Here is a 25625-nt window from a genome sequence, read left to right as displayed (position 1 = left end):
GTGTAACTAGACTTAAACTCACACTCACTTACACACTCACTCACACACTCACTCACACACTCACAGTGACACACACAGGGGGGCGGGGCTAGAGACAGAGAGAGACACAGAGAGACTGTGGGTGAGTCAGGAATCCAATGGGAGGGAACGAAGCTCAGGAAGAGAGAGAAACGAGAAAGAGACCGAGCGAGAGACACAGAGACTCCCCTCACCCACCTGCCCAGGTAAGTGACTCTCACCCCTCTCTACTGGGACTGCTGGGGGAGGGGACACATTCAACTGAAACTGGGGAGACAGACAGACACTGGGGAGACAGACACTTCCCTCCCCACCTGTAAAGTTGTTAAACCTGCTCCCCCCCCCCAGTAACTGCCAGAGAGGGAGGGGGACAGGGATCCAGGGGGGCCCCTTTGTTCTTTCACTTGTCCCTGGTTGTTACAATGTTGTTGTTATTCAGTAAAGCTGCAGGGGCCCCATATTAAGGGCCACACAGGAAGCAGGAAGTGAATGCGGCTGAGCTGGGAGTCTCCTGAGATTCACTGAGAGTCACTGCTGCCAAAATACACAGACTCGTTGCCCTGTACTTATATGGCCACTGACTCCCAGCAACTTGCCCCCCCGCACCAGGGCCACTGCCCCTCCCCCGCTCCTTCATTCACCCCCTCACCTGTCTCTGGGGGCGTCACCTGATCAGTAACAATCATATAAATCATCCCTGGGCCCAATACAGGAAGTCAAATCTACTTGTCAGTCACCTGTCTCTATATGGGGTCCCCTGTATCTAATGAATGGGAACCCCCCTCTCCTAGTGCACATTATCAGGGACACGCTCATCCCTGCCTGAGTCTTATACACACAAGTGTACCCCCTACTGTAAATGATAAGGATATTAGAAGTCACTGAGGGGTTGTTCTGTGACCATATAAAGGCACAAGGCTGCAGGCTGAGTTATACAGGGAACTCTGAGTATCACTCATGTATTATAAGGGATAATGTACCCCCTACTGTAAATGATAAGGATATTAGAAGTCACTGAGGGGTTGTTCTGTGACCATATAAAGGCACAAGGCTGCAGGCTGAGTTATACAGGGAACTCTGAGTATCACTCATGTATTATAAGGGATAATGTACCCCCTACTGTAAATGATAAGGATATTAGAAGTCACTGAGGGGTTGTTCTGTGACCATATAAAGGCACAAGGCTGCAGGCTCTATGTTCTGGGTATTATACATGGAATTGGCCCTGTATTTATCTGCTGTGTGTTCTGGGTATTATACATGGAATTGGCCCTGTATTTATCTACTGTGTGTTCTGGGGTATTATACATGGAATTGGTCCTGTATTTATCTGCTGTGTGTTCTGGGGTATTATACATGGAATTGGCACTGTATTTATCTGCTGTGTGTTCTGGGGTATTATACATGGAATTGGCCCTGTATTTATCTGCTGTGTGTTCTGGGGTATTATACATGGAATTGGTCCTGTATTTATCTGCTGTGTGTTCTGGGGTATTATACATGGAATTGGCACTGTATTTATCTGCTGTGTGTTCTGGGGTATTATACATGGAATTGGCCCTGTATTTATCTGCTGTATGTTCTGGGGTATTATACATGGAATTGGTCCTGTATTTATCTGCTGTGTGTTCTGGGGTATTATACATGGAATTGGCCCTGTATTTATCTGCTGTGTGTTCTGGGGTATTATACATGGAATTGGGCCTGTATTTATCTGCTGTGTGTTCTGGGGTATTATACATGGAATTGGCCCTGTATTTATCTGCTGTGTGTTCTGGGGTATTATACATGGAATTGGTCCTGTATTTATCTGCTGTGTGTTCTGGGGTATTATACATGGAATTGACCCTGTATTTATCTGCTGTGTGTTCTGGGTATTATACATGGAATTGGCCCTGTATTTATCTGCTGTGTGTTCTGGGGTATTATACATGGAATTGGCCCTGTATTTATCTGCTGTATGTTCTGGGGTATTATACATGGAATTGGCCCTGTATTTATCCTGCTGTGTGTTCTGGGTATTATACATGGAATTGGCACTGTATTTATCCTGCTGTGTGTTCTGGGGTATTATACATGGAATTGGCACTGTATTTATCTACTGTGTGTTCTGGGGTATTATACATGGAATTGACACTGTATTTATCTGCTGTGTGTTCTGGGGTATTATACATGGAATTGGCCCTGTATTTATCTACTGTGTGTTCTGGGGTATTATACATGGAATTGACACTGTATTTATCTGCTGTGTGTTCTGGGGTATTATACATGGAATTGGCCCTGTATTTATCCTGCTGTGTGTTCTGGGGTATTATACATGGAATTGACACTGTATTTATCTGCTGTGTGTTCTGGGGTATTATACATGGAATTGGCCCTGTATCTATCTGCTGTGTGTTCTGGGGTATTATACATGGAATTGGCATTATACATGGAATTGGCACTGTATTTATCTGCTGTGTGTTCTGGGTATTATACATGGAATTGGCACTGTATTTATCCTGCTGTGTGTTCTGGGGTATTATACATGGAATTGGCACTGTATTTATCTACTGTGTGTTCTGGGGTATTATACATGGAATTGGCACTGTATTTATCTACTGTGTGTTCTGGGGTATTATACATGGAATTGACACTGTATTTATCTGCTGTGTGTTCTGGGGTATTATACATGGAATTGGCCCTGTATTTATCCTGCTGTGTGTTCTGGGGTATTATACATGGAATTGACACTGTATTTATCTGCTGTGTGTTCTGGGGTATTATACATGGAATTGGCCCTGTATCTATCTGCTGTGTGTTCTGGGGTATTATACATGGAATTGGCATTATACATGGAATTGGCATTGTATTTATCTGCTGTGTGTTCTGGGTATTATACATGGAATTGGCACTGTATTTATCCTGCTGTGTGTTCTGGGGTATTATACATGGAATTGGCACTGTATTTATCTACTGTGTGTTCTGGGGTATTATACATGGAATTGGCACTGTATTTATCTACTGTGTGTTCTGGGGTATTATACATGGAATTGGCACTGTATTTATCCTGCTGTGTGTTCTGGGGTATTATACATGGAATTGACACTGTATTTATCTGCTGTGTGTTCTGGGGTATTATACATGGAATTGGCACTGTATTTATCTGCTGTGTGTTCTGGGTATTATACATGGAATTGGCCCTGATTATCTGCTGTGTGTTCTGGGTATTAACATGGAATTGGCATTATAATGGAATTGCCTGTATTTATCTGCGTTGTTCTGGGATTATACATGGAATTGGCTGTATTATCTGCTTGTGTTCTGGGGTATTATACATGGAATTGGCATTATTTATTCTGTGTGTTTGGGGTATTATACTGGAATTGCACTGTATTATCTCTGTGTGTTCTGGGGATTATACATGAATTGCATTATACTGGAATGGCCTTATTTATCTGCTGTTGTTCTGGGTATTATACATGAATTGGCACTGTATTTATCTGCTGTGTGTTCTGGGGTATTATCATGGAATTGGCACTGTATTTATCTGCTGTGTGTTCTGGGTTTATACATGGATTGACACTGTATTTATCTGCTGTGTGTTCTGGGTATTATACATGGAATTGGCCCTGTATTATCTGCTGTGTGTTCTGGGTATTATACATGGAATTGGCATTATACATGAATTGCCCTGTATTATCTGCTGTGTTCTGGGATTATACATGGAATTGGCACTGTATTTATCTGCTGTGTGTTCTGGTATTAACATGGAATTGGCACTGTATTTATCCTGTGTGTGTTCTGGGTATTATACATGGAATTGGCACTGTATTTATTCTGTGTGTTCTGGGTATTAACTGGAATGCCTGTATTTATCTGCTGTGTGTTCTGGGTATTATACATGGAATTGCACTGTATTTATCTGCTGTGGTTTGGGTATTATACATGGAATGCACTGTATTTATCTGCTGTGTTCTGGGTATTATAATGGATTGCACTGTATTTATCTGCTGTGGTTCTGGGGTATTATACATGGAATTGGCCTGTATTATCTGCGTTGTTCTGGGTATTATACATGATTGGCACTGTATTATCTCTGTGTGTTCTGGGGTATTATACATGGAATTGGCTGATTTATCTGCTGTGTGTTCTGGGTATTATACATGAATTGGCCGTATTATCTGCTGTGTGTTCTGGTATTATACATGGAATGGCCTGTATTTATCTGCTGTTGTTCTGGGTATATACATGGAATTGGCCTGATTTATCTGCTTGTGTTCTGGGGTATTTACATGGAATGCCTGTATTTATCTGCTGTGTGTTCTGGGTATTATACATGGAATTGCCTGTATTTATCTGCTGTGTGTTCTGGGGTATTATACATGGATTGGCCCTGTATTTATCTGCTGTGTGTTCTGGGTATTAACATGGAATTGGTCTTATTTATTGCTTTGTTCGGGTATTATACATGAATTGCCTGTATTTATTGCTGTGTGTTGGTATTATACATGGAATTGGCCTGTATTTATCTGCTGTGTGTTCTGGGTATTATACATGGAATTGGCCTGTATTTATCTGCTGTGTTCGGGTATTATCATGGAATTGGCCCTGTTTTATCTGCTGTGTGTTCTGGGTATTATACATGAATGGCACTGTATTTATTGCTGTGGTTCTGGGTATTATACATGGAATTGGCACTGTATTTATCTCTGTGGTTCTGGGTATTATACATGGATTGCACTGTATTTATCTGCTGTGGTTCTGGTATTATACATGGAATTGCCCGTATTTATCTCTGTGTGTTCTGGGTATTATACATGGAATTGCACTGTATTTATCTGCTGTGTGTTCTGGGTATTATACATGGAATGGCCTGTATTTATCTGCTGTGTGTTCTGGGGTATATACATGGAATTGCCTGTATTTATCTGCTGTGTGTTCTGGGTATTATCATGGAATTGGCCTGTATTATCTGCTGTGTGTTCTGGGTATTATACATGGAATTGGCATTATCTGGAATGGCCCTTATTTACTGCTGTGTGTTTGGGTATTATACATGAATTGCCTGTATTTATCTTGTGTGTTCTGGGGTATTAACATGGAATTGGCCTGTATTTATCTCTGTGTGTTCTGGGGTATTATACATGGAATTGCCTGTATTTATCTGCTGTGTGTTCTGGGTATTATACATGGAATTGACCTGTATTTATCTGCTGTGTGTTCTGGGTATTATACATGAATTGGCCTGTATTTATCTGCTGTGTGTTCTGGGTATTATACATGGAATTGGCCTGTATTTATCTGCTGTGTGTTCTGGGGTATTATACATGGATTGGCCTGTATTTATCTGCTGTTGTTCTGGGTATTATACATGGAATTGGCACTGTATTTATCCTGCTGTGTGTTCTGGGTATTATACATGGAATTGGCACTGTATTATCTCTGTGTGTTCTGGGTATTATACATGGAATTGACACTGTATTTATCTGCTGTGTGTTCTGGGTATTATACATGGAATTGCCTGTATTTATCTGCTGTGTGTTCTGGGGTATTATACATGGAATTGGCACTGTATTTATCTGCTGTGTGTTCTGGGGTATTATACATGGAATTGGCCCTGTATTTATCTGCTGTGTGTTCTGGGGTATTATACATGGATATTGGCCCTGTATTTATCCTGCTGTGTGTTCTGGGGTATTATACATGGAATTGGCACTGTATTTATCCTGCTGTGTGTTCTGGGGTATTATACATGGAATTGGCACTGTATTTATCTGCTGTGTGTTCTGGGGTATTATACATGGAATTGGCACTGTATTTATCTGCTGTGTGTTCTGGGTATTATACATGGAATTGGCACTGTATTTATCTGCTGTGTGTTCTGGGGTATTATACATGGAATTGGCACTGTATTTATCTGCTGTGTGTTCTGGGGTATTATACATGGAATTGGCCCTGTATTTATCTGCTGTGTGTTCTGGGTATTATACATGGAATTGGCACTGTATTTATCTGCTGTGTGTTCTGGGTATTATACATGGAATTGGCCTGTATTTATCTGCTGTGTGTTCTGGGGTATTATTACATGGAATTGGCCTGTATTTATCTGCTGTGTGTTCTGGGGTATTATACATGGAATTGGCACTGTATTTATCTGCTGTGTGTTCTGGGGTATTATACATGGAATTGGCCCTGTATTTATCTGCTGTGTGTTCTGGGGTATTATACATGGAATTGGCCCTGTATTTATCTACTGTGTGTTCTGGGTATTATACATGTGAAATTGCGGTCTGTATTTACTAATGCCTGATTGTGTGTTTCTGGGTATTATACATGGAATTGGCACTGTATTTATCTGCTGTGTGTTCTGGGGTATTATACATGGAATTGGCCCTGTATTTATCTGCTGTGTGTTCTGGGTATTATACATGGAATTGTGCACTGTATTTATCTGCTGTGTGTTCTGGGGTATTATACATGGAATTGGCACTGTATTTATCTGCTGTGTGTTCTGGGGTATTATACATGGAATTGGCACTGTATTTATCTGCTGTGTGTTCTGGGTATTATACATGGAATTGACCTGTATTTATCTGCTGTTGTTCTGGGGTATTATACATGGAATTGGCACTGTATTTATCTGCTGTGTGTTCTGGGGTATTATACATGGAATTGGCCTGTATTATCTGCTGTGTGTTCTGGGTATTATACATGGAATTGGCCTGTATTTATCTGCTGTGTGTTCTGGGGTATTATACATGGAATTGGCCTGTATTTATCTGCTGTGTGTTCTGGGTATTATACATGGAATTGGCACTGTATTTATCTGCTGTGTGTTCTGGGGTATTATACATGGAATTGGCACTGTATTTATCCTGCTGTGTGTTCTGGGGTATTATACATGGAATTGACACTGTATTTATCTGCTGTGTGTTCTGGGGTATTATACATGGAATTGGCCTGTATTTATCTGCTGTGTGTTCTGGGTATTATACATGGAATTGGCCCTGTATTTATCTGCTGTGTGTTCTGGGGTATTATACATGGAATTGGCCTGTATTTATCTGCTGTGTGTTTCTGGGGTATTATACAGGAATTGGCCCTGTATTTATCTGCTGTGTGTTCTGGGGTATTATACATGGAATTGGCCCTGTATTTATCTGCTGTGTGTTCTGGGGTATTATACATGGAATTGGCTGTATTTATCTGCTGTGTGTTCTGGGGTATTATACATGGAATTGGCCTGTATTTATCTGCTGTGTGTTCTGGGTATTATACATGGAATTGGCCTGTATTTATCTGCTGTGTGTTCTGGGGTATTATACATGGAATTGGCCTGTATTTATCTGCTGTGTGTTCTGGGGTATTATACATGGAATTGGCCTGTATTTATCTGCTGTGTGTTCTGGGGTATTATACATGGAATTGGCCCTGTATTTATCTGCTGTGTGTTCTGGGGTATTATACATGGAATTGACACTGTATTTATCTGCTGTGTGTTCTGGGTATTATACATGGAATTGGCCCTGTATCTATCTGCTGTGTGTTCTGGGTATTATACATGGAATTGGCACTGTATTTATCTGCTGTGTGTTCTGGGTATTATACATGGAATTGACACTGTATTTATCCTGCTGTGTGTTCTGGGTATTATACATGGAATTGGCCCTGTATTTATCTGCTGTGTGTTCTGGGTATTATACATGGAATTGGCACTGTATTTATCTGCTGTGTGTTTCTGGGTATTATACATGGAATTGGTCCTGTATTTATCCTGCTGTGTGTTCTGGGGTATTATACATGGAATTGGCCCTGTATTTATCTGCTGTGTGTTCTGGGGTATTATACATGGAATTGGTACTGTATTTTCTGCTGTTGTCTGGGTATTATACATGGAATTGGCCCTGTATTTATCTGCTGTGTGTTCTGGGGTATTATACATGGAATTGGCACTGTATTTATCTACTGTGTGTTCTGGGTATTATACATGGAATTGGCACTGTATTTATCTACTGTGTGTTCTGGGGTATTATACATGGAATTGACACTGTATTTATCCTGCTGTGTGTTCTGGGTATTATACATGGAATTGACACTGTATTTATCTGCTGTGTGTTCTGGGGTATTATACATGGAATTGGCACTGTATTTATCTGCTGTGTGTTCTGGGTATTATACATGGAATTGGCCCTGTATTTATCTGCTGTGTGTTCTGGGGTATTATACATGGAATTGGCACTGTATTTATCTACTGTGTGTTCTGGGGTATTATACATGGAATTGGCACTGTATTTATCTACTGTGTGTTCTGGGGTATTATACATGGAATTGACACTGTATTTATCCTGCTGTGTGTTCTGGGGTATTATACATGGAATTGACACTGTATTTATCTGCTGTGTGTTCTGGGGTATTATACATGGAATTGGCACTGTATTTATCTGCTGTGTGTTCTGGGGTATTATACATGGAATTGGCCCTGTATTTATCTGCTGTGTGTTCTGGGGTATTATACATGGAATTGGCATTATACATGGAATTGGCCCTGTATTTATCTGCTGTATGTTCTGGGGTATTATACATGGAATTGGCACTGTATTTATCTGCTGTGTGTTCTGGGGTATTATACATGGAATTGACACTGTATTTATCTGCTGTGTGTTCTGGGGTATTATACATGGAATTGGCCCTGTATTTATCTGCTGTGTGTTCTGGGGTATTATACATGGAATTGGCATTATACATGGAATTGGCCCTGTATTTATCTGCTGTATGTTCTGGGGTATTATACATGGAATTGGCACTGTATTTATCTGCTGTGTGTTCTGGGTATTATACATGGAATTGGCACTGTATTTATCCTGCTGTGTGTTCTGGGGTATTATACATGGAATTGGCACTGTATTTATCTGCTGTGTGTTCTGGGGTATTATACATGGAATTGGCACTGTATTTATCTGCTGTGGGTTCTGGGGTATTATACATGGAATTGACACTGTATTTATCTGCTGTGGGTTCTGGGGTATTATACATGGAATTGGCACTGTATTTATCTGCTGTGTGTTCTGGGGTATTATACATGGAATTGACACTGTATTTATCCTGCTGTGTGTTCTGGGGTATTATACATGGAATTGGCCCTGTATTTATCTGCTGTGTGTTCTGGGTATTATACATGGAATTGGCACTGTATTTATCTGCTGTGTGTTCTGGGGTATTATACATGGAATTGGTCCTGTATTTATCCTGCTGTGTGTTCTGGGGTATTATACATGGAATTGGCCCTGTATTTATCTGCTGTGTGTTCTGGGGTATTATACATGGAATTGGTACTGTATTTATCCTGCTGTGTGTTCTGGGTATTATACATGGAATTGGCCCTGTATTTATCTGCTGTGTGTTCTGGGGTATTATACATGGAATTGGCCCTGTATTTATCTGCTGTGTGTTCTGGGGTATTATACATGGAATTGGTACTGTATTTATCCTGCTGTGTGTTCTGGGTATTATACATGGAATTGGCACTGTATTTATCTGCTGTGGGTTCTGGGGTATTATACATGGAATTGGTCCTGTATTTATCTACTGTGTGTTCTGGATATTATACATGGAATTGGCACTGTACATATCTCGCCGTGTGTTGTAGGACATACTCAAGCTGTGCACTCATACATATATATGGGAGCTGCCATATGACTTTAGATTGACTTGGAGGAATCACACAGGGGAGAGGCATGTGAGTAGGTCCAGCACAACGTGTTCATATGACGCAGGACTGACCAACTTGTGCTCTTGTTGAATTATAGAGGGGCCGCACTTGTGGGGAATGGGTTGGTCGCTGTAGGACCTCAGCTGAGTGTAGTTAATCCAGAAATCCCCCCAAGTACTTGAGCTTTAGCAGACACTTGGCTGTGGCCCTTGCAGGATCCCCGAGGCTTCGTGTAGAGTCTGACGCCCAGTTACCCATGATGCTGTGGGGCAGGTGTGGAACATGCTCAGACTCCCAGCCGAGGTGGATAAAGGTGTTATTATTACTGGGAGTCTGTACTTTGTGCTTCTGGGATAGTTATGAGTCAGAGCTTGTCCTGTAACATAGAATGAGAGGCGCTACCGTCCCCCCCGCTCAGGTCACCCCATTATTTCTTTTCCCAGAATGAATCTCTTATACTGTCATTACTTCCCCTTTAGTATAACCCCCTCATTACATTGCTACACACACATATATACTGTGTATATATATATATATATTCCTGCAAAGTAAATCAGCCTTTGCTCTGACCCTGAGTGTGTTTGTAGAATCCCGGCCGTAAAGCAAGGCAGGACTGCTGTGATTTTGCCAGAAAGGAAGCGGAGACACTTATATAAGAAATGATCTAGAACAGGTTTGGCCCCTGAATCTCTCTGTTCCATTGACACCCATTGTACCTTCCCTGAGTTGCCGTTCTCACCGATTTCTCACTGAGTGACACTCACATCACTCACTCACATTATTCATGAGTTGCCCCTTCCCAACATTACAATGGTGCCTCCTGCTCCCCCCATTGCTCTGCTGCAGCTTCATTTCATATGCATTAGGCTCGACCAATCACAGTATTGTATTTGTTGGGTCATTTCTCTGTGTGTGTCTCTGGAATTGAGCTCCTGCTGCTTTGGTGGGTGCGGTGCTGCCCCCGTTGTCCAGGACCTTTTTTGGTTGAGGCCAATCCGATTACTTTCCCTTAGTGAGTTGTGGCTGTTGGAGAATGTGGAGATTTGTAGTTGCACTAAGCCCCAGCTGAATATTACTGAGCCGGTGCTGCTGGGAGTGACTCCCATTCACTCACATTATGACGAGTTGTTATAAGAAGTATATTGGCTGGAGCTGCCATGCTGAGTGTTGGGACAGACTCTGTCTGGGGCCATAAGGAGCCAATACACTGGATTTGACCAGGTGAGCGAATCTTCCCTCCAGTAGGATAATCTTCAGTAAGTGATATCATTGGGCCCTAGGGCCAATCACAATACAATGAAGGGGATAAGAAAAGAGTGAGGAGTCGATCCTCCATCCGACAGAATAATCAAGGCTGACCCATCAATATCTGCCCAATATTTGGGGGCCCCATACACAGGTAGATAAGCTGCTGAATTGGTCTAAAGGTCCCTGTGTGGCCAACTAAATGTTGTGCTTATGAGATCGGAACCGGTTTGTCTGCGGGTTTGTGGCATGTGGGCTAGTGAACCAGCAGATCTGGCTTAGCCACGTGGATATAATGGAGTCATTTGCATATCTCCTCCCAGAATTCCTTGAGTCAGATTTAAAGCTTCACATTTTGGTGTTAAAAGCCCCCGGCTGATATTGTGGCAGAACCACAGACATGGGGGTGCAGTGGATCTCTGAGGCCTTTGGAGCAATTCCTGGGAGAACTAACTATTTTTACAATAAAAATACAAAAACTAAATCTCCCGTCTCTAAAGGGAAAATGTGCTGTTTGATGTTATTGTTTCTTCACATTGGCTCTAGTTACTGGGCACAGAGGCTCATGGGTAATATTGACACCCAGTCTAGTAACTCCAGCAAACAAGCAGATACTTCACACAGTAAGTGTTAACTGGTTGTTATGGGTTACAAGACTTGGGAGCTGCCATACTGATAGAATCATTGGCCATGCAGTGGATTGGCTCGTGTGAATGGCAGGATTGCAGTTGGGCTGAATCAGTCAATAATGAGGCTGACATGGGGTTAATTGCCTGTGAGTTGCCGCTGGATTGCGGATGGTTGGGATTTATAAAGGGGAAGCTCATCGCTGGCCAGTGACTCAATTTCTCTCATTCCTGAGATGCCGACTGCAACTCCCTGCACTGCCCGGGGCGACTGCTGCACCTTCTGTTCTGCACCCCCCCCCCCACTAATTTGTACCATGTGACTGAGCAAGGGGTGGGGCACATGTGGTTATGGGCCCCCCAGTATCCCGTCATGGAACAGGTCGGTGTCTTTCATTTTTTATTTTCCCATTGTGATGTCATCGCCTGACTGACGTCCCAATGGGGTGACTGGTCAATGATGGGTGAGGGAGCCACGGCCAGTAGCCCATTTAATGATGGATGTGCCAGTCACACTGGGTAACATGAGGAAGGGGCCCCGCTAGTGATGATCAGGGTGGTCAGGTGGATTAGGGGGTGCAATGAGATGGGGGTGGGGGGCAGTGGCACCACAAGGAGGCCCGGGTGTCGCTCAGTAAATACCCGGGTGGCCCCAAGGTTTGAGGGGAGTGATGAAAAGATTGGCACCCCCTGTCATTAACTCTTTCCTTGTCTGTTAAGTTGATATTGGGGCAGAGAATCTCCCAGTGGCCTCTGGGCTGTGGTTCTGATACATAAAAGCGGGTCAGGAGTTTGGCCCCTCCACTAATAGGGCCCATATAAGACTCCCTATGTATAAGTGATGAGAGAGTGGCTTCCCAGCAGGGCCCCCGAGGCCCAGACCAACGCTGCTGAACTGTAACAATCCCCAGTAACAGCAGGAGCTCCCAAAGGGTCGTGTACCTTTCAGCTGCACAGCAGGAGGGCCACTGGTTCCTTTTCTCCTGCCTGTGCCTTTAAGAGGTTTTCTTCGTTACTAGAAGGCGGAGTCACAAGTTGTCAATCAGGATCAGGATTTGTCAGATTCCACCGAACTCCACTCACCTTCCCAGTGTCCCCGGAGGGCCCCAAGAGCCCAATCATTGAGTCCAGCAGAGACTCGGCCCATTGGCAAGTGCTGGATCTTTCCTTATGGACCTGCTCTGAGATTCCCCAGGGATCCGGGGGCTGCTGGGAATGTGACGCTTCTTCTTGGAACATTTTGCCTGAAAAGGAAATTTGATGCTTCTCGGAATTCGGGTTTGTCTGGAATCCTGTCGGCTCTGTATTATTTGCCCCAACCTGCCCCCGGCCTCTCAGTATGGCAACACCCGCCCCCTGGGATAATGTGCCCCTGAAACTGCAGGGAAATGTCATGGGATCTGATATCCACAATCCCCCAGCAGCATCTGGATCTACAGTGTATCTCCTGCTCCCCCCGGGGCTCACATGGGGGTATCTATGAGCATGGGGCAACCTCAGTGGGGTGAAATTACTCATATAATCCCAATTGCCCCTCTGATTGTTTATTGTCTCTGCAGGACATCCCTGATATACTCACCCCATTTACCTACATACCTACCCCATGTACCCACCTGCCTACCCCATGTACCCACCTACCTGCCTAACCCATGTACCCACCTGCCTACCCCATGTACCCACCTGCCTACCCCATGTTCCCACCCACCTACCTACCCCATGTACCTGCCTACCCCATGTACCCACCTGCCTACCCCATGTACCCACCTTTCTACCCCATGTTCCCACCCACCTACCTACCCCATGTACCTGCCTACCCCATGTACCCACCTGCCTACCCCATGTACCCACCTTTCTACCCCATGTACCCACCCACCTACCTACCCCACCTACCTACCTACCCCATGTACCCACCTACCTACCCCATGTACCATGATTAAACACTATAATATTTCCTATCCACTATTATCTGTTTAGGGGCCCCTCCAGTGCTGGGGGCCACAGGGCTATTAAGCAGACCCTTCAGAGACCAGCACTGAGATTCTCACTGGCCCTTATGAGCCCCCGTATGAATGTAGATTCTATGGCAGGTGCCTGGGGGTCACTGTTATTCCAGAAGGACCGGTTTAGTAGGATTAAAGGGAAAGTAAAGTGGGGATTTGCTTGTCTGTAAATAACCAGGAGAACAGGGTAACTGTTAGAATAAAGGAAACATCAAAGTAGATGACACAGAACTTTATTAAAGGGGTATTTACCTTTAAATTAACTGTTACTATGACACAGACATGTACATGAACCCATTGGTTTTCTAGTGCTTAAGATTTTAACCTACTGTGGAATTAAAAGCTGGTTGCTAAGGCTGGTGATCCTCCTAGCAACAAGTGGGATAGGATAGGAACACAACCATGCAGCAGGAAAGCAATACTTTGTAATAATCATTTAGCCTCACTAAATTTTTGGTTACTGGGGGCACTGACCTTAGCAACCATTTTAAAGTTCCATATGGAGAAATAGTGTCCCTGGTTGATATGATGATCCTATGACTGAATCCACACTCCCTGCACACACATGTTCTCTGCACACGCATGAATATTGTCATATGTACTTGCAATGTTTGGGCCCAAAGGCTAACTCTCTTCTGGTGTGTCTCCTGGCAGGTCCCAGCTCTCGGCCCCTGTGTGGTGCAGCCTGATGGCCCATCGCTCGCAGAGCTCCTCGCAGGGGGATAATCCCCTGGATCCCAATTACCTGCCCCCGCACTATAAGGAGTATTACCGGATCGCTATTGATGTTCTGGCGGAGAGGGGCCCCGAGGACTACGAGCAGTTCCTTATAGAGGAGGGGGTCCCGGACTTTCTGTGCCCCTCTGAGGTTGAACATATCACCAAGTGTTTTCAGAGACCCCCCGAGTGCAGTCAGGAGAACCAGTACCCCGACAATGTGTACAGCACTCAGGAAGAGGCCGACGGCTCCTCAGGGACTTACTGGCCAATGGAGTCGGACACTGCGGCCCCAGAGCTGGATCTCGGCTGGCCCACCATCTATGGCTTCCAGGGCACAGAAGTGACCACCTTAGTACACCCCCCGTCCCCCGACAACCCAACTATCAAAGAGGAAATACGAAGGATGATCAGATCTGCCCAGCAGGTAAGGGGTTAAAATCACACTCAACTTTCTGTGCCATGACCAGTAACTATTATACACCTGTATGTGTTGCCTGGCGTGTTCTACACCTGTATGTACTGTCTGGCAGTGTTGCCTGGCATGTTCTACACCTGTATGTACTGTCTGGCATGTTATACACCTGTATGTGTTGCCTGGCGTGTTCTACACCTGTATGTACTGTCTGACGTGATATACACCTGTATGTGTTGCCTGGCGTGTTCTACACCTGTATGTACTGTCTGACGTGATATACACCTGTATGTACTGTCAGATGTGTTATACACCTGTAGGTACCGTCTGACGTGTTATACACCTGTATGTACTGTCTGACGTGATATACACCTGTATGTACTGTCTGACGTGTTATACACCTGTATGTACCGTCTGACGTGTTATACACCTGTATGTACTGTCTGACGTGTTCTACACCTGTAGGTACCGTCTGACGTGTTATACACCTGTATGTACTGTCTGACGTGTTATACACCTGTATTTACTGTCTAACGTGATCTACACCTGTATGTACTGTCAGACGTGTTTTACACCTGTAGGTACCGTCTGACGTGTTTTACACCTGTATGTAATGCCTGACATGTTATACACCTGTATGTAATGCCTGACATGTTATACACCTGTATGTACTGTCTGATGTGTTATACACCTGTATGTACCGTCTGACGTGATATACAACTTTATATACTGCTACACCTGTATGTACTGCCTGACGTGTTATACACCTGTATGTACTGTCTGACTTACGTGTTACACCATAAATAAAGGTGTATAAACCATCAGGCTGTAAATACAGGTGTATAAGCTGTCTGGCCGTACATACAGGTATAAATAGCCCATGAGGACCCACCAACTGAAGTTGCCTTGGTAGGTACTGACTCTATACAGAAAATACAGCCTTGCCTGTTCCCCCAAGATTTAACCTCTGAGTTCAACCAGAGACCACTTTTATTTGCTTTGTGGCCTTAAAGACAACAAGCTCTATCAGGGAAGCTTTGCCCCAGTGGAACTGTCCCTAATCTTTTAACTGTTGTTGCCAGGTAATTGGGATTGTCATGGACATATTTACAGATGCCGATATCCTAAGCGAACTGCTCGACGCTGCCAACCGCCGCATCCCTGTCTACATCATTCTCGACCAGATGAACTGCCAGCTTTTCCTAGATATGGCTGCCAAATGCCGGGTCAATCTCAACTATGTGGAGGTGAGTGGATATATATCATAATTTCTGTTATTGTCTCTATTCCTTTGCACGGGAGAGTGTATTTCCTGGTACTCGTGTGACTGTCTCTAGTTCCTTTGCACGGGAGAGTGTATTTCCTGGTACTCATGTGACTGTCTCTACTTCCTTTGCACGGGAGAGTGTATTTCCTGGTACTCGTGTGACTGTCTCTACTTCCTTTGCATGGGGGAGTGTATTTCCTGGTACTCGTGTGACTGTCTCTACTTCCTTTGCACAAGGGACTGTATTTCCTGGTACTCATGTGACTGTCTCTACTTCCTTTGCACAAGGGACTGTATTTCCTGGTACTCATGTGACTGTCTCTACTTCCTTTGCATGGGGGAGTGTATTTCCTGGTACTCGTGTGACTGTCTCTACTTCCTTTGCACAAGGGAGTGTATTTCCTGGTACTCATGTGACTGTCTCTACTTCCTTTGCACGGGGGAGTGTATTTCCTGGTACTCGTGTGACTGTCTCTACTTCCTTTGCACAAGGGACTGTATTTCCTGGTACTCATGTGACTGTCTCTACTTCCTTTGCACAAGGGACTGTATTTCCTGGTACTCATGTGACTGTCTCTACTTCCTTTGCATGGGGGAGTGTATTTCCTGGTACTCGTGTGACTGTCTCTACTTCCTTTGCACGGGGGAGTGTATTTCCTGGTACTCGTGTGACTGTCTCTACTTCCTTTGCACGAGAGGAGTGTATTTCCTGGTACTCGTGTGACTGTCTCTACTTCCTTTGCACGAGAGGAGTGTATTTCCTGGTACTCGTGTGACTGTCTCTACTTCCTTTGCACGAGAGGAGTGTATTTCCTGGTACTCGTGTGACTGTCTCTACTTCCTTTGCACGAGGGGAGTGTATTTCCTGGTACTCGTGTGACTGTCTCTACTTCCTTTGCACGAGGGGAGTGTATTTCCTGGTACTCGTGTGACTGTCTCTACTTCCTTTGCACGAGGGGAGTGTATTTCCTGGTACTTGTGTGGCTCCCATGGCAGCAGACATTTTTTTCTACACAAATTTACCATATAAGCACCCAAGCACCCATTACACCCGCACCCTAGGCACAGTCTCTCAAGCTCCTCTTTGATAAATATGGCTGTGAAATCAGGAAGTGAAGTGGACACTCAGGGTGAGAGTTACAGTTGCATAAAGATTTAGGAAGGATGTATGTGTGAGTTACAGCATTGCTGCCTGTTGATATAGAAGAGGTTAGTGAGCTTCTCTTGCGTTACTATAGGAAAGAGTCCAGTAAAGGACAATATATTGATGAACATTGGATTCTGGAAATAGGGAAGATGTTGGTGGTTTAAACAAGGGAAAGACATATAAAGTTATTGCCTGGGGATGACTTTCCCTTTATTTCCCATTAATGTACAGAGCAAGTATTTCAGAATTCTGACCCCTCTGGGCTCCCATCCAAAGGACGCGCTGCTTGTTGTGTTTTTGGGATATGTTGGGGGGGGGGGGGGAATTGAGCCAAGAGCCTCTGTAGGTTTCTCTGCAGTACGGAAGGAGCTCTCATCATTCCAATGAGCACATCCCAGTACATCCCATTACATCCCAGTGAACCCCAGTACATGGGACGAGGGGGTCTGGTTCTCACTGCCTCTAATGAGGGGCTCTAACACGGAGCCACAAACATTATAAATAACAGAATCTTATTGTAACATGAACACTTTGCCTCTATCTGGTGAATAGTAACAGGGCAGCTGGTCTTGTCTCCCTCTGGGGCTTATTTGGTGTCACCTTGGTCCCCCCAACCCAGCGCAACTGTCACCGAATGCACAGAATAGATTTTGTGCTGCTCACACCCATTAAACCGTCTCTTCCCCTCTCATTCAGTTCCTCAGGGTACGGACAGTCCCAGGCCCCACCTACTTCTGCAGGAATGGAACCACCTTCAAGGGGAATCTTCAGGAGAAGTTTCTGCTGGTGGACTGTACCGTGGTGCTGAGTGGCACTTACAGGTAAGAAGATGATAAGGGATTAATGGGGTGGGGCTTTGCATTGTGATTTTCGTCCAATGGGCTTGGTGCTATTTACTTTTTTATGCTAATCTGAATAAGATTTCTAATGCACAACACAGGGTGCTCATGGTCTTGCACAACAAGATTCATTGGACTCTGTTGGGAGATACTGGGAGTTGTAGCTGGTCATACCTGGTGTTGATTCTTTGTATATAATGGGATGTCCAAGAGGCCCATTCACTGTGATCTCAAACCAGACTTATCCGGACTTATCTTATAATAATTAATATAAATAATAATTCTCCTCCTGGGCTCAGAGCTGTCTTAAGAGGGACCCAAAGAGCAGCAACTGCCCATTGGGCTTTCACTTGGTGGGGCCCTGCAGAGAAGCAATTGGTGGATGAAGGTGGCTCTAGCTGGGCAGGGTGGTGTCCCTCTGTTTGAGGTTGATGACAGTTGTACTTGAAAAGCTGAAGGGCCACAGGTCAGACATATTTTATGTCATCCAAGGGGCCTGTAAGATCTTGCTCAAGGCCCCACTGCAACTACAAACCCCTCAGAATTGCCATAGGTTCTTTGAGATATTGGCTACATGTGTGATTGTCTGATATGTTTATTTGGGCCCTGCCTAATTGATGTCTCTGGTTCTACCTACAGCTTCATGTGGTCCTTTGAAAAGATACATCGCAGCATCGCTCACATCTTCCAAGGGGAACTGGTCTCTAGTTTTGATGAGGAATTTCGGATCCTGTTTGCCCAGTCTGACCCACTTATTCCTTCTGAGAGTGCCCTGGCAATGATGGACAAGTCATACATGGGAATGGTACCATTTGCCGGACCCCGGCCCATGTTCGACAGGAAGCTTCACTTCATGTATCCCAGAGAAGAGAATCCTTCACAGCCATTCCCTTCTTTTGGCGTCGACCCCGATCGTCATTACTTTCAGTCTTTCAGAAGGGAAGACATGATGAGGCAGAACATGGACCCCGCAGGCATGCGGATGTATGCCAAGAACTTTGGTGATCCGATGGAGAAAATGCAGATGTCGTTTATACAGAACAAGCAGCTGGAGGCCCTGGAGGCCTATAAGAGACACAGCTTTGCAGAAGGAACATTTGAGAATTATACCTCCTCCAGGCAGTATAGTAGTAGGCAAATGCTCATGAACAACAACAATAATGATGAGTACAGATTTCAGTCAAGCCAAGTCCAGAAGAGCCAATTCATGCAGTTCCAGAGTCCACTTGCCACCACACGGCCTCAGGGACTGTTTGAGAAGATCAGAGGTGGCCGGCAGGGTTTGCAAGAGATGGATGAGTTTGACTCTCGTTATCCAAACAAGGGTTTGCCAGGGGAAAGTCATTTTGCACTTGAAGGACCTCCCATGAGGCCCGGTTATAACCCTTCCAATTCATCTAGAGAAGTGAAGCATGGATCAGACCAGGCCGTGATTGGTGGAGAAGGAAGGTTTGGCCAAAGATCTCTGGGACGACAGAAATTTGTGTGTCAGATATCTCCCACCCAAAAACAGGGAATGGAGCAAAAGCACTTTTTCCACGACCAAGATGCAGATAAAAAGCCTCCAGAAAACAAGCAAGGCTTACGGAGCTGGAGAATTTCCTCGTATCTCAGTGGCATTCAGTCAGACCAAGATGAAGAGGGCCTGCAAATTCCTTTAGAACCAGAACTATACGATGATGCCCTGGTACCCGTGGAAAGGGCAGTGCCAGCTAGTGAAACCCTTTTGAAATACTCCACGGACCCAATGCAACCATACAAGTCCAGTTTAGTGCCACACGATGTGCCTTTTGACAGATCCAATGAGAATTTCATGAAGTACTCGATGGATCCAGTTCAGCTGCACAAACCCAGTGTTCCTTCACAAGATGTGCCTATGATCTTAGAAAGAGCGGGTGCTGGAAACGAGAGTCTCATGAAGTACTCCGTCAATCCAATACCACCTTTCAAGTCCAGCAATGATGTGCCTACGCTGTTTGAGCGAATAGTTCCTGCGATTGAGAATCTATCAAAATATTCTCTTGAACCAATCCCGCCATATAAGAATTTTGGATCTACGGGAGAACTGTCGGTAGAAAAACCCAAGGAAACCCCCCCTGCAGAGAAAGAGAAGGAAGAAGCCTTGTTATCTAGACATGATTCATTTAGAACCAGGACAAACCCACTTATCCAGAGGGGCTCTCGTCTGAGATCCTCACTCATCTTTAGTAGTTCCAAATTAGAGCAGCACACTTCCACCACAGAGTCCATCCAGGAGATGCAGCAAGCCCAAAGTACCAGTGAGGTTGTCAGCGAAAATGAAACTGAAAAGACCACGTCTAGAGTGGCCGAGATCCTTCAGAAATACAGAGGGGTCAGCAGGGACTCTAACAGCACCACAATGACTCAAGCCAAGGCTGCTAGCAGAACCATCCATGAGGAGTCCGAGGATGGACAGTGCACTAGCACAGAAGCGGTGGCCTATAAGGCAGTAGAATCCGCCATCGATAAAAATGGTTCTGTAAGCCGCATGCAACAAGAGTCTCAGTATAAATCTGTAGCCACTTCTCACCTGGAAGGACTTTTAAGCAAAGAGCAGCAGAGCTTTTCCATGAGTAAGGTTGAACAGGTGACGTCCTCTATCCAAACCATAGGGAACATCTCATCTGCTCTTCCCGAAAGAAATGAGAGTGGACCTACTGTAACAGAACCCGTAGAAGAACATAAACAAAGCTCCATCAGCCACATGCAACAAGAGTCTCATTACAAGTCTGTAGTCACCTCCCAACTGGACGGTCTGTTAAACAGAGACCACCAGGTCATTTCCATGAGTAAAGTTGAACAGAAGACTTCCTCTGTCCAAACCATAGGGAACATCTCCCCTGCTCCTCCTGAAAATAGGGAAAGCGGACCTACTATAACAGAGCTCACAGAGGTGCCACAGACTCCAGAAAATGCACCAATCAGATCCAATTCTAGTTTCCATTTTGGGAGTGCTCTAGAAAGTATGTCCCAGAACCCAACTCCTTCCAGCTCCTTAAATAAATCAGAGGAGGACCTGGCCAAAACAGACCAGAACTTCCTCCGCAAAGGTTCAATAAGGTTGAAACAATTTTTGCAATCCAAGGCAGAGAAAAAGGCAGAAGAAGACCTCGCTTCAGATAACGCCAAGGTGGAGAAGCAGCACAGCACCCTCAGGCGTCTTTCCAAATCTGATAATCAGGAGCTGGCACCCACCACGGACCCAGAGGAAAAGTCAACAAAATCCTTATCAGTATCTCCTCCAAAGTCCTCCTTAACTTCTCAGAGCCGACTGTCATCTTCCACATCCAATGTTATCTTCAGCAGCAATCTCCGAGATGACACCAAGGTTATTCTAGAGCAGATTTCTGCCAACAGCCAGAAGAACCGGGCCGAGATGGTGAAACAGGCGCAACAGATCCAGGCCACCAGTGATCCAGACACCACAACGACCAACACTGAAAGCAAAACCGAGGGAACCTCCAATGCCGACACGTCAGCCTTAAACAGGACTGGCAGCTTCCTCAGCCGAAGTCGCTTCTCCAGGCCGTCATTGAGCTCCTCCGAGGACAGAGACAACCTGCTGAAGCGCATGGAGAGCATCCGCAAGGAGAAACGCGTCTACAGTCGGTTTGAGGTTTTCTGCAAGAAGGACGATCAGCCGAGCCACGCCGAGGAGAATGACGATGCAGACTCCAAAGATAAGAAAGTTGGAAAAATTATTCCTAAACTACTGGGAAACTTGATTAAGAAATAACCTCCGGCACAGAATTTGCTGTGTTTGCCCAAGTGCCACCTTATTTAAACATTCCCACATTTTTACCCCCTGCCACTTCCCAGAGAGCTACATTCTATACGCCAGCAACAGGTCATGTACTAAACATGCTGAGAGAGACTCCGCCTACACTACATGTATTATTGTCCCAGGGGCCACATTCTCTATCATCTGATGATCTGTGTGTGACAGGGATACTCCCTTCAGGGACCAACAGAAAAGCCATTGTCTACTTGCCCCAACGAGGGGCAAAATCCCTCACACCCCACATGCCCCAACAGGGGGCAGTATCACGTGCAGAGTCTGTTGTTTATTGGTCGGCTACTTAAAGGCCACTAATTCCCCTGCCTACAGCATGGACAGAAGCCGTTCATTTTCACCCCAGTGAATGTATTATTTGCCCCAGTGGGAAATTAAAGGGAAACTTGTACATTTAGCCACTGATTTGCTATAACATTGGTGCTAAATTGCACGAGTACAGTTGCCAGTAGCAACAAATCAGCAGTCGGTTTTGATCAAGTTAGAGAATGAAAGTAAATATCTGATTGGTTGCTATGGGTAACTGCACGTTTGTTAGTACATAAGCCATTCTGTGAGATGGAAATACTCCTGGCAACCTTGTTTTAGTTATTTTCTGTGGTTTTTGCACGATTTTCCTTTTTGACCTTACAGTGTGGTTGCTAGGGCTAGTTACTGTGACGATGAGGCTACTTGCCATTGCTCCTGTTTGTGTCCATACCCTCCCCCATTCATCTTCCATCTTGACTTCCAGTATCAATGGCAACTTGTTTGGTGACTGAGCCCAGCAGCCCGTGTAAGGGCTGTAAATGCCAAACTGGGGGCTGCAGAACAGAAAATGGAAATGATTCAGAAACCCCCAAAATAACAATGAAAAGACTGAAATGATCATGTTGTGCACCCCAGTTCTTTATCCAGAGTCACAATGTCCCTGGACTTTGTCTGTTATACGTTATATATTTCTGCTGGGGGTAAATACAAAAGCCCTTGTGTAACTCTGAGCAACAGGGAATGCTGGGATTTGTAGTCTGGCATCAGCTTTATAGTCAACAAATGAAGCCTGTGGCCACTGACCTTTCTCCCAGTTTATTTCCCCAGTGGCCTCGGGTATTTCATTGCTCCGCTGGCCCTCAGCTTGGCATCACATGGCATCACATGGCATCACATGGCATCACATGGCATCACATGGCATCACATGGCACCAAGCCTTCATTTAATGACACTGAACTCTATGCAGAGTCAGTAGGGACTGATACACCTTTGCTATTGGTCAGTTACAACTCCCAGCATTCTCTTCGATCTCTAATAGGCAGAAGTGCCCAATACAGTGCCACAATATAATGCGAAGATGCCAACTTTCCTTTTTGTCCACTTGGCATGAAACCTATTGAACTCTGTACTGCCAGTCCCTGGGCTGCTCTCTTTCCCATGGTCAGTAAAGGGGGTGTGGCTTGTTCCTGACTAAGAAGTCCATTGGGCATTTCTATTCCCATTTTATGGATCTCTAAAGGGAGACGGAGATCAGGACATGATGAAAAGCCTCAGAGACAGTCACTTCAGTTGCACCCAAGCACCGCCCCCTAATCTGGCAGTGAGTAAGAGAGCAGCCCACAAACTGGCACTTTAGAAAATCTAAGCTCTATATCCGAATAAGTACCGGGGAGATGTTGGACTCACCCAGGGAGTGGGGTTAATGCAGATGTGCCATCCTAAGTGCCCTTATTCTTTATAGAACCCCTATAAATTGTGCTCAGATGAGCGACTGACCCCCCCCCCAAATCCTCAGTGTGGAATGTTCTGTCTGACACTGGATTGGTGCAAAGTTGGGATGTTCCTGGAAGGTCTCACTGTTCCTCAGCAGAGGGGGGTGTTCCAGAAACATGAGGGAATGGAAGGGAGGCGGGGCTTTGAATTGATCCATTTGTGCCTGATTAACCGATTGCTCCCCGAGTGTCCCTGTCTCATTCTAATATGAATTTATTGTCTTTCCTCTGGAGACAGAAGGACAATGGTTTTCATTGGTCAGATTGTAACGATGGAATCATGTGGCCTGGGGGGTCATTTAGTTACAGAACTCTTTAGAATTTGTTTTATTAATGACTTCACTGGTCACATGACAGCGGCGTTTGCTACAGTCTTGGCAATGAAAGGGTTACACATTTAAAGGGAAAGTAGGTACCTGTGAATTGAGTTATTATATGAGAATTCTTATTATAGACGGCCAGTGCCATTTGTCTGCGTATTTGGTGTATTTAAATGAGTGGGTGTGGCCATATTGGTTCCTGTACATATTGGGCCAAATACACCCGAGGGGGGTCCTGCCAAAAACTGTTTATAAAAACGCAGCGTCTGTCTTTTTGTGTTTTCCAGTTGTGACTCTTGAAACAATGTAGCAGAAGTCAGATCATTGGGCTCTTTACTATGAGCTGCACTTTACCAGCCGGAGCCCCTAGGCCCGACCCACCCGCTCACCCCGCGAGCTCCACTCTCCCCCCTGGACCCGCCCTCTGTGTGTCGCTAGGAATTAGGGAGAAGATGGAGCCGGATGGGGGGGTCGGCCAGACTTTCTACAAATCCGCCAGTTTCCCAAGGGCAACAAATTAACCAGCGTGTCACTTTAAGGGCTGAATTGACCCCATGAATCTGCCCATTTAACCCTTTCCCTGTACTTGAGTCCAAGGCTTGACGCCACCCTGGGATGCTGGGAGTTGCCTGCAATAGATACACGACTAGTCACTACACTGAGCTTTTTAGTCTGGGGCTACTGACATGGGCCTGGGGGCAAGTCTAATGCATAAATTCTATTTTTATGGTGAAAGAGCAAAATATTGACAATTTTAAAGCTGTTTTTTAACAATAAAACCAAAATTTTAAACGAAATGTCTCGGTTCTGTCACTTTGTTCCCCATTAAAGGACCAGTAATAAATATCCGTCCAGGGTCTGACTGAGCTAGTGGGACGTGGGGTGGGCACGTGAGGGTCCTGGGGTATCTAACTAACCCTCACCCTGTACCCCTGTACACTGGGGGCATCACTGCTTTTATTCTTACCAGCCACATGGTCACCCCAATTCCCCCAACTCCCCCCTGCACCCTGAGATTCCCCTATAAATAACACAAGAGAGTGCAGGGGGGCCACAGACATATTGGGGTGTCACAGTGGAGGGGGAGACACCTGATTGTATTAAAGGACCAGAGCACCCATAGGTGTCACCCAGTTGTAGGGAACCAATATTTGGAGCAGGAGGGTCCCAGAAGGTAAGTGAGGTCTGTACCCCCCAAGTGTTTTAGGGTCACTACTGGGGCCCCAATCCCTAGTGTAACTACCCCCCCCAAATATATAATGTCTTTGTGGGGCCCACGTTAGAGAAGAGGGGCCACAGGCTCCAATCTTAGGGGGAACCTTTACAACTCCCTGCACCCTCATACAACCTGTAGCTGTACCTGTGAGTACAGTTGGACAACCCTGAGTAATTCCGACTGCTTGCAAAAGTATTCACCCCCCAGCCACCGTTCTCATGCGACTTAATAACAATCTCTTCACTCACAATTAGTTTTGCACAAGCCCCATGTACTTACCCCCAACCCTCAGAGTTGTTTATAATTTCACAGCTGGTTCTGACTCCTGAGACAATGTAGCAGACGTTCTCTTAAAGCCTCCACTCCAGTTCCTACAATGCCTTGCTTCTTCCCAGGTCTGCTGACTTCTGCTACATAATTTCTGTAGTCAGAACCAGCAGTGAGTGCCACGAGTAGCCAGGAATAGACAGACACCTCTGCTCCTCAGGACAGACAACAGTTTCAGGAGATGTGACAGTGACCTTGTGCAACTTTACACTGAGACTGCTGGTTGCTAGGGTGGCTCATG

General features: G+C 45.1%; 1 protein-coding gene across 3 annotated transcripts; it reads left to right on the top strand.

Annotated features, from left to right (window-relative positions):
* Window positions 1-24638, top strand: fam83h.L (family with sequence similarity 83 member H L homeolog). Of its 3 annotated transcripts, none has more exons than XM_018268357.2 (5): window positions 1-224; window positions 14235-14724; window positions 15795-15959; window positions 17823-17947; window positions 18605-24638. In XM_018268357.2, the coding sequence occupies exons 2-5, from the start codon at window positions 14269-14271 to the stop codon at window positions 21720-21722; spliced, it is 3864 nt and encodes a 1287-aa protein (XP_018123846.1). In that variant the 5' UTR covers window positions 1-224; window positions 14235-14268; the 3' UTR covers window positions 21723-24638. The 3 variants fall into 3 exon arrangements, with proteins under 3 accessions (XP_018123846.1, XP_018123849.1, XP_018123847.1); XM_018268360.2 differs by lacking the exon at window positions 1-224 and adding an exon at window positions 10697-10930; XM_018268358.2 differs by lacking the exon at window positions 1-224 and adding an exon at window positions 12674-12858.
* Window positions 24639-25625: the final 987 nt, after the last annotated feature.

This window comes from Xenopus laevis, chromosome 6L, assembly GCF_017654675.1.
Source record: "Xenopus laevis strain J_2021 chromosome 6L, Xenopus_laevis_v10.1, whole genome shotgun sequence".
Taxonomy (NCBI): domain Eukaryota; kingdom Metazoa; phylum Chordata; class Amphibia; order Anura; family Pipidae; genus Xenopus; species Xenopus laevis.
The sequence above is the reverse complement of the archived record's forward strand: the minus strand, read 5'-3'. Positions and strand labels throughout refer to the sequence as shown.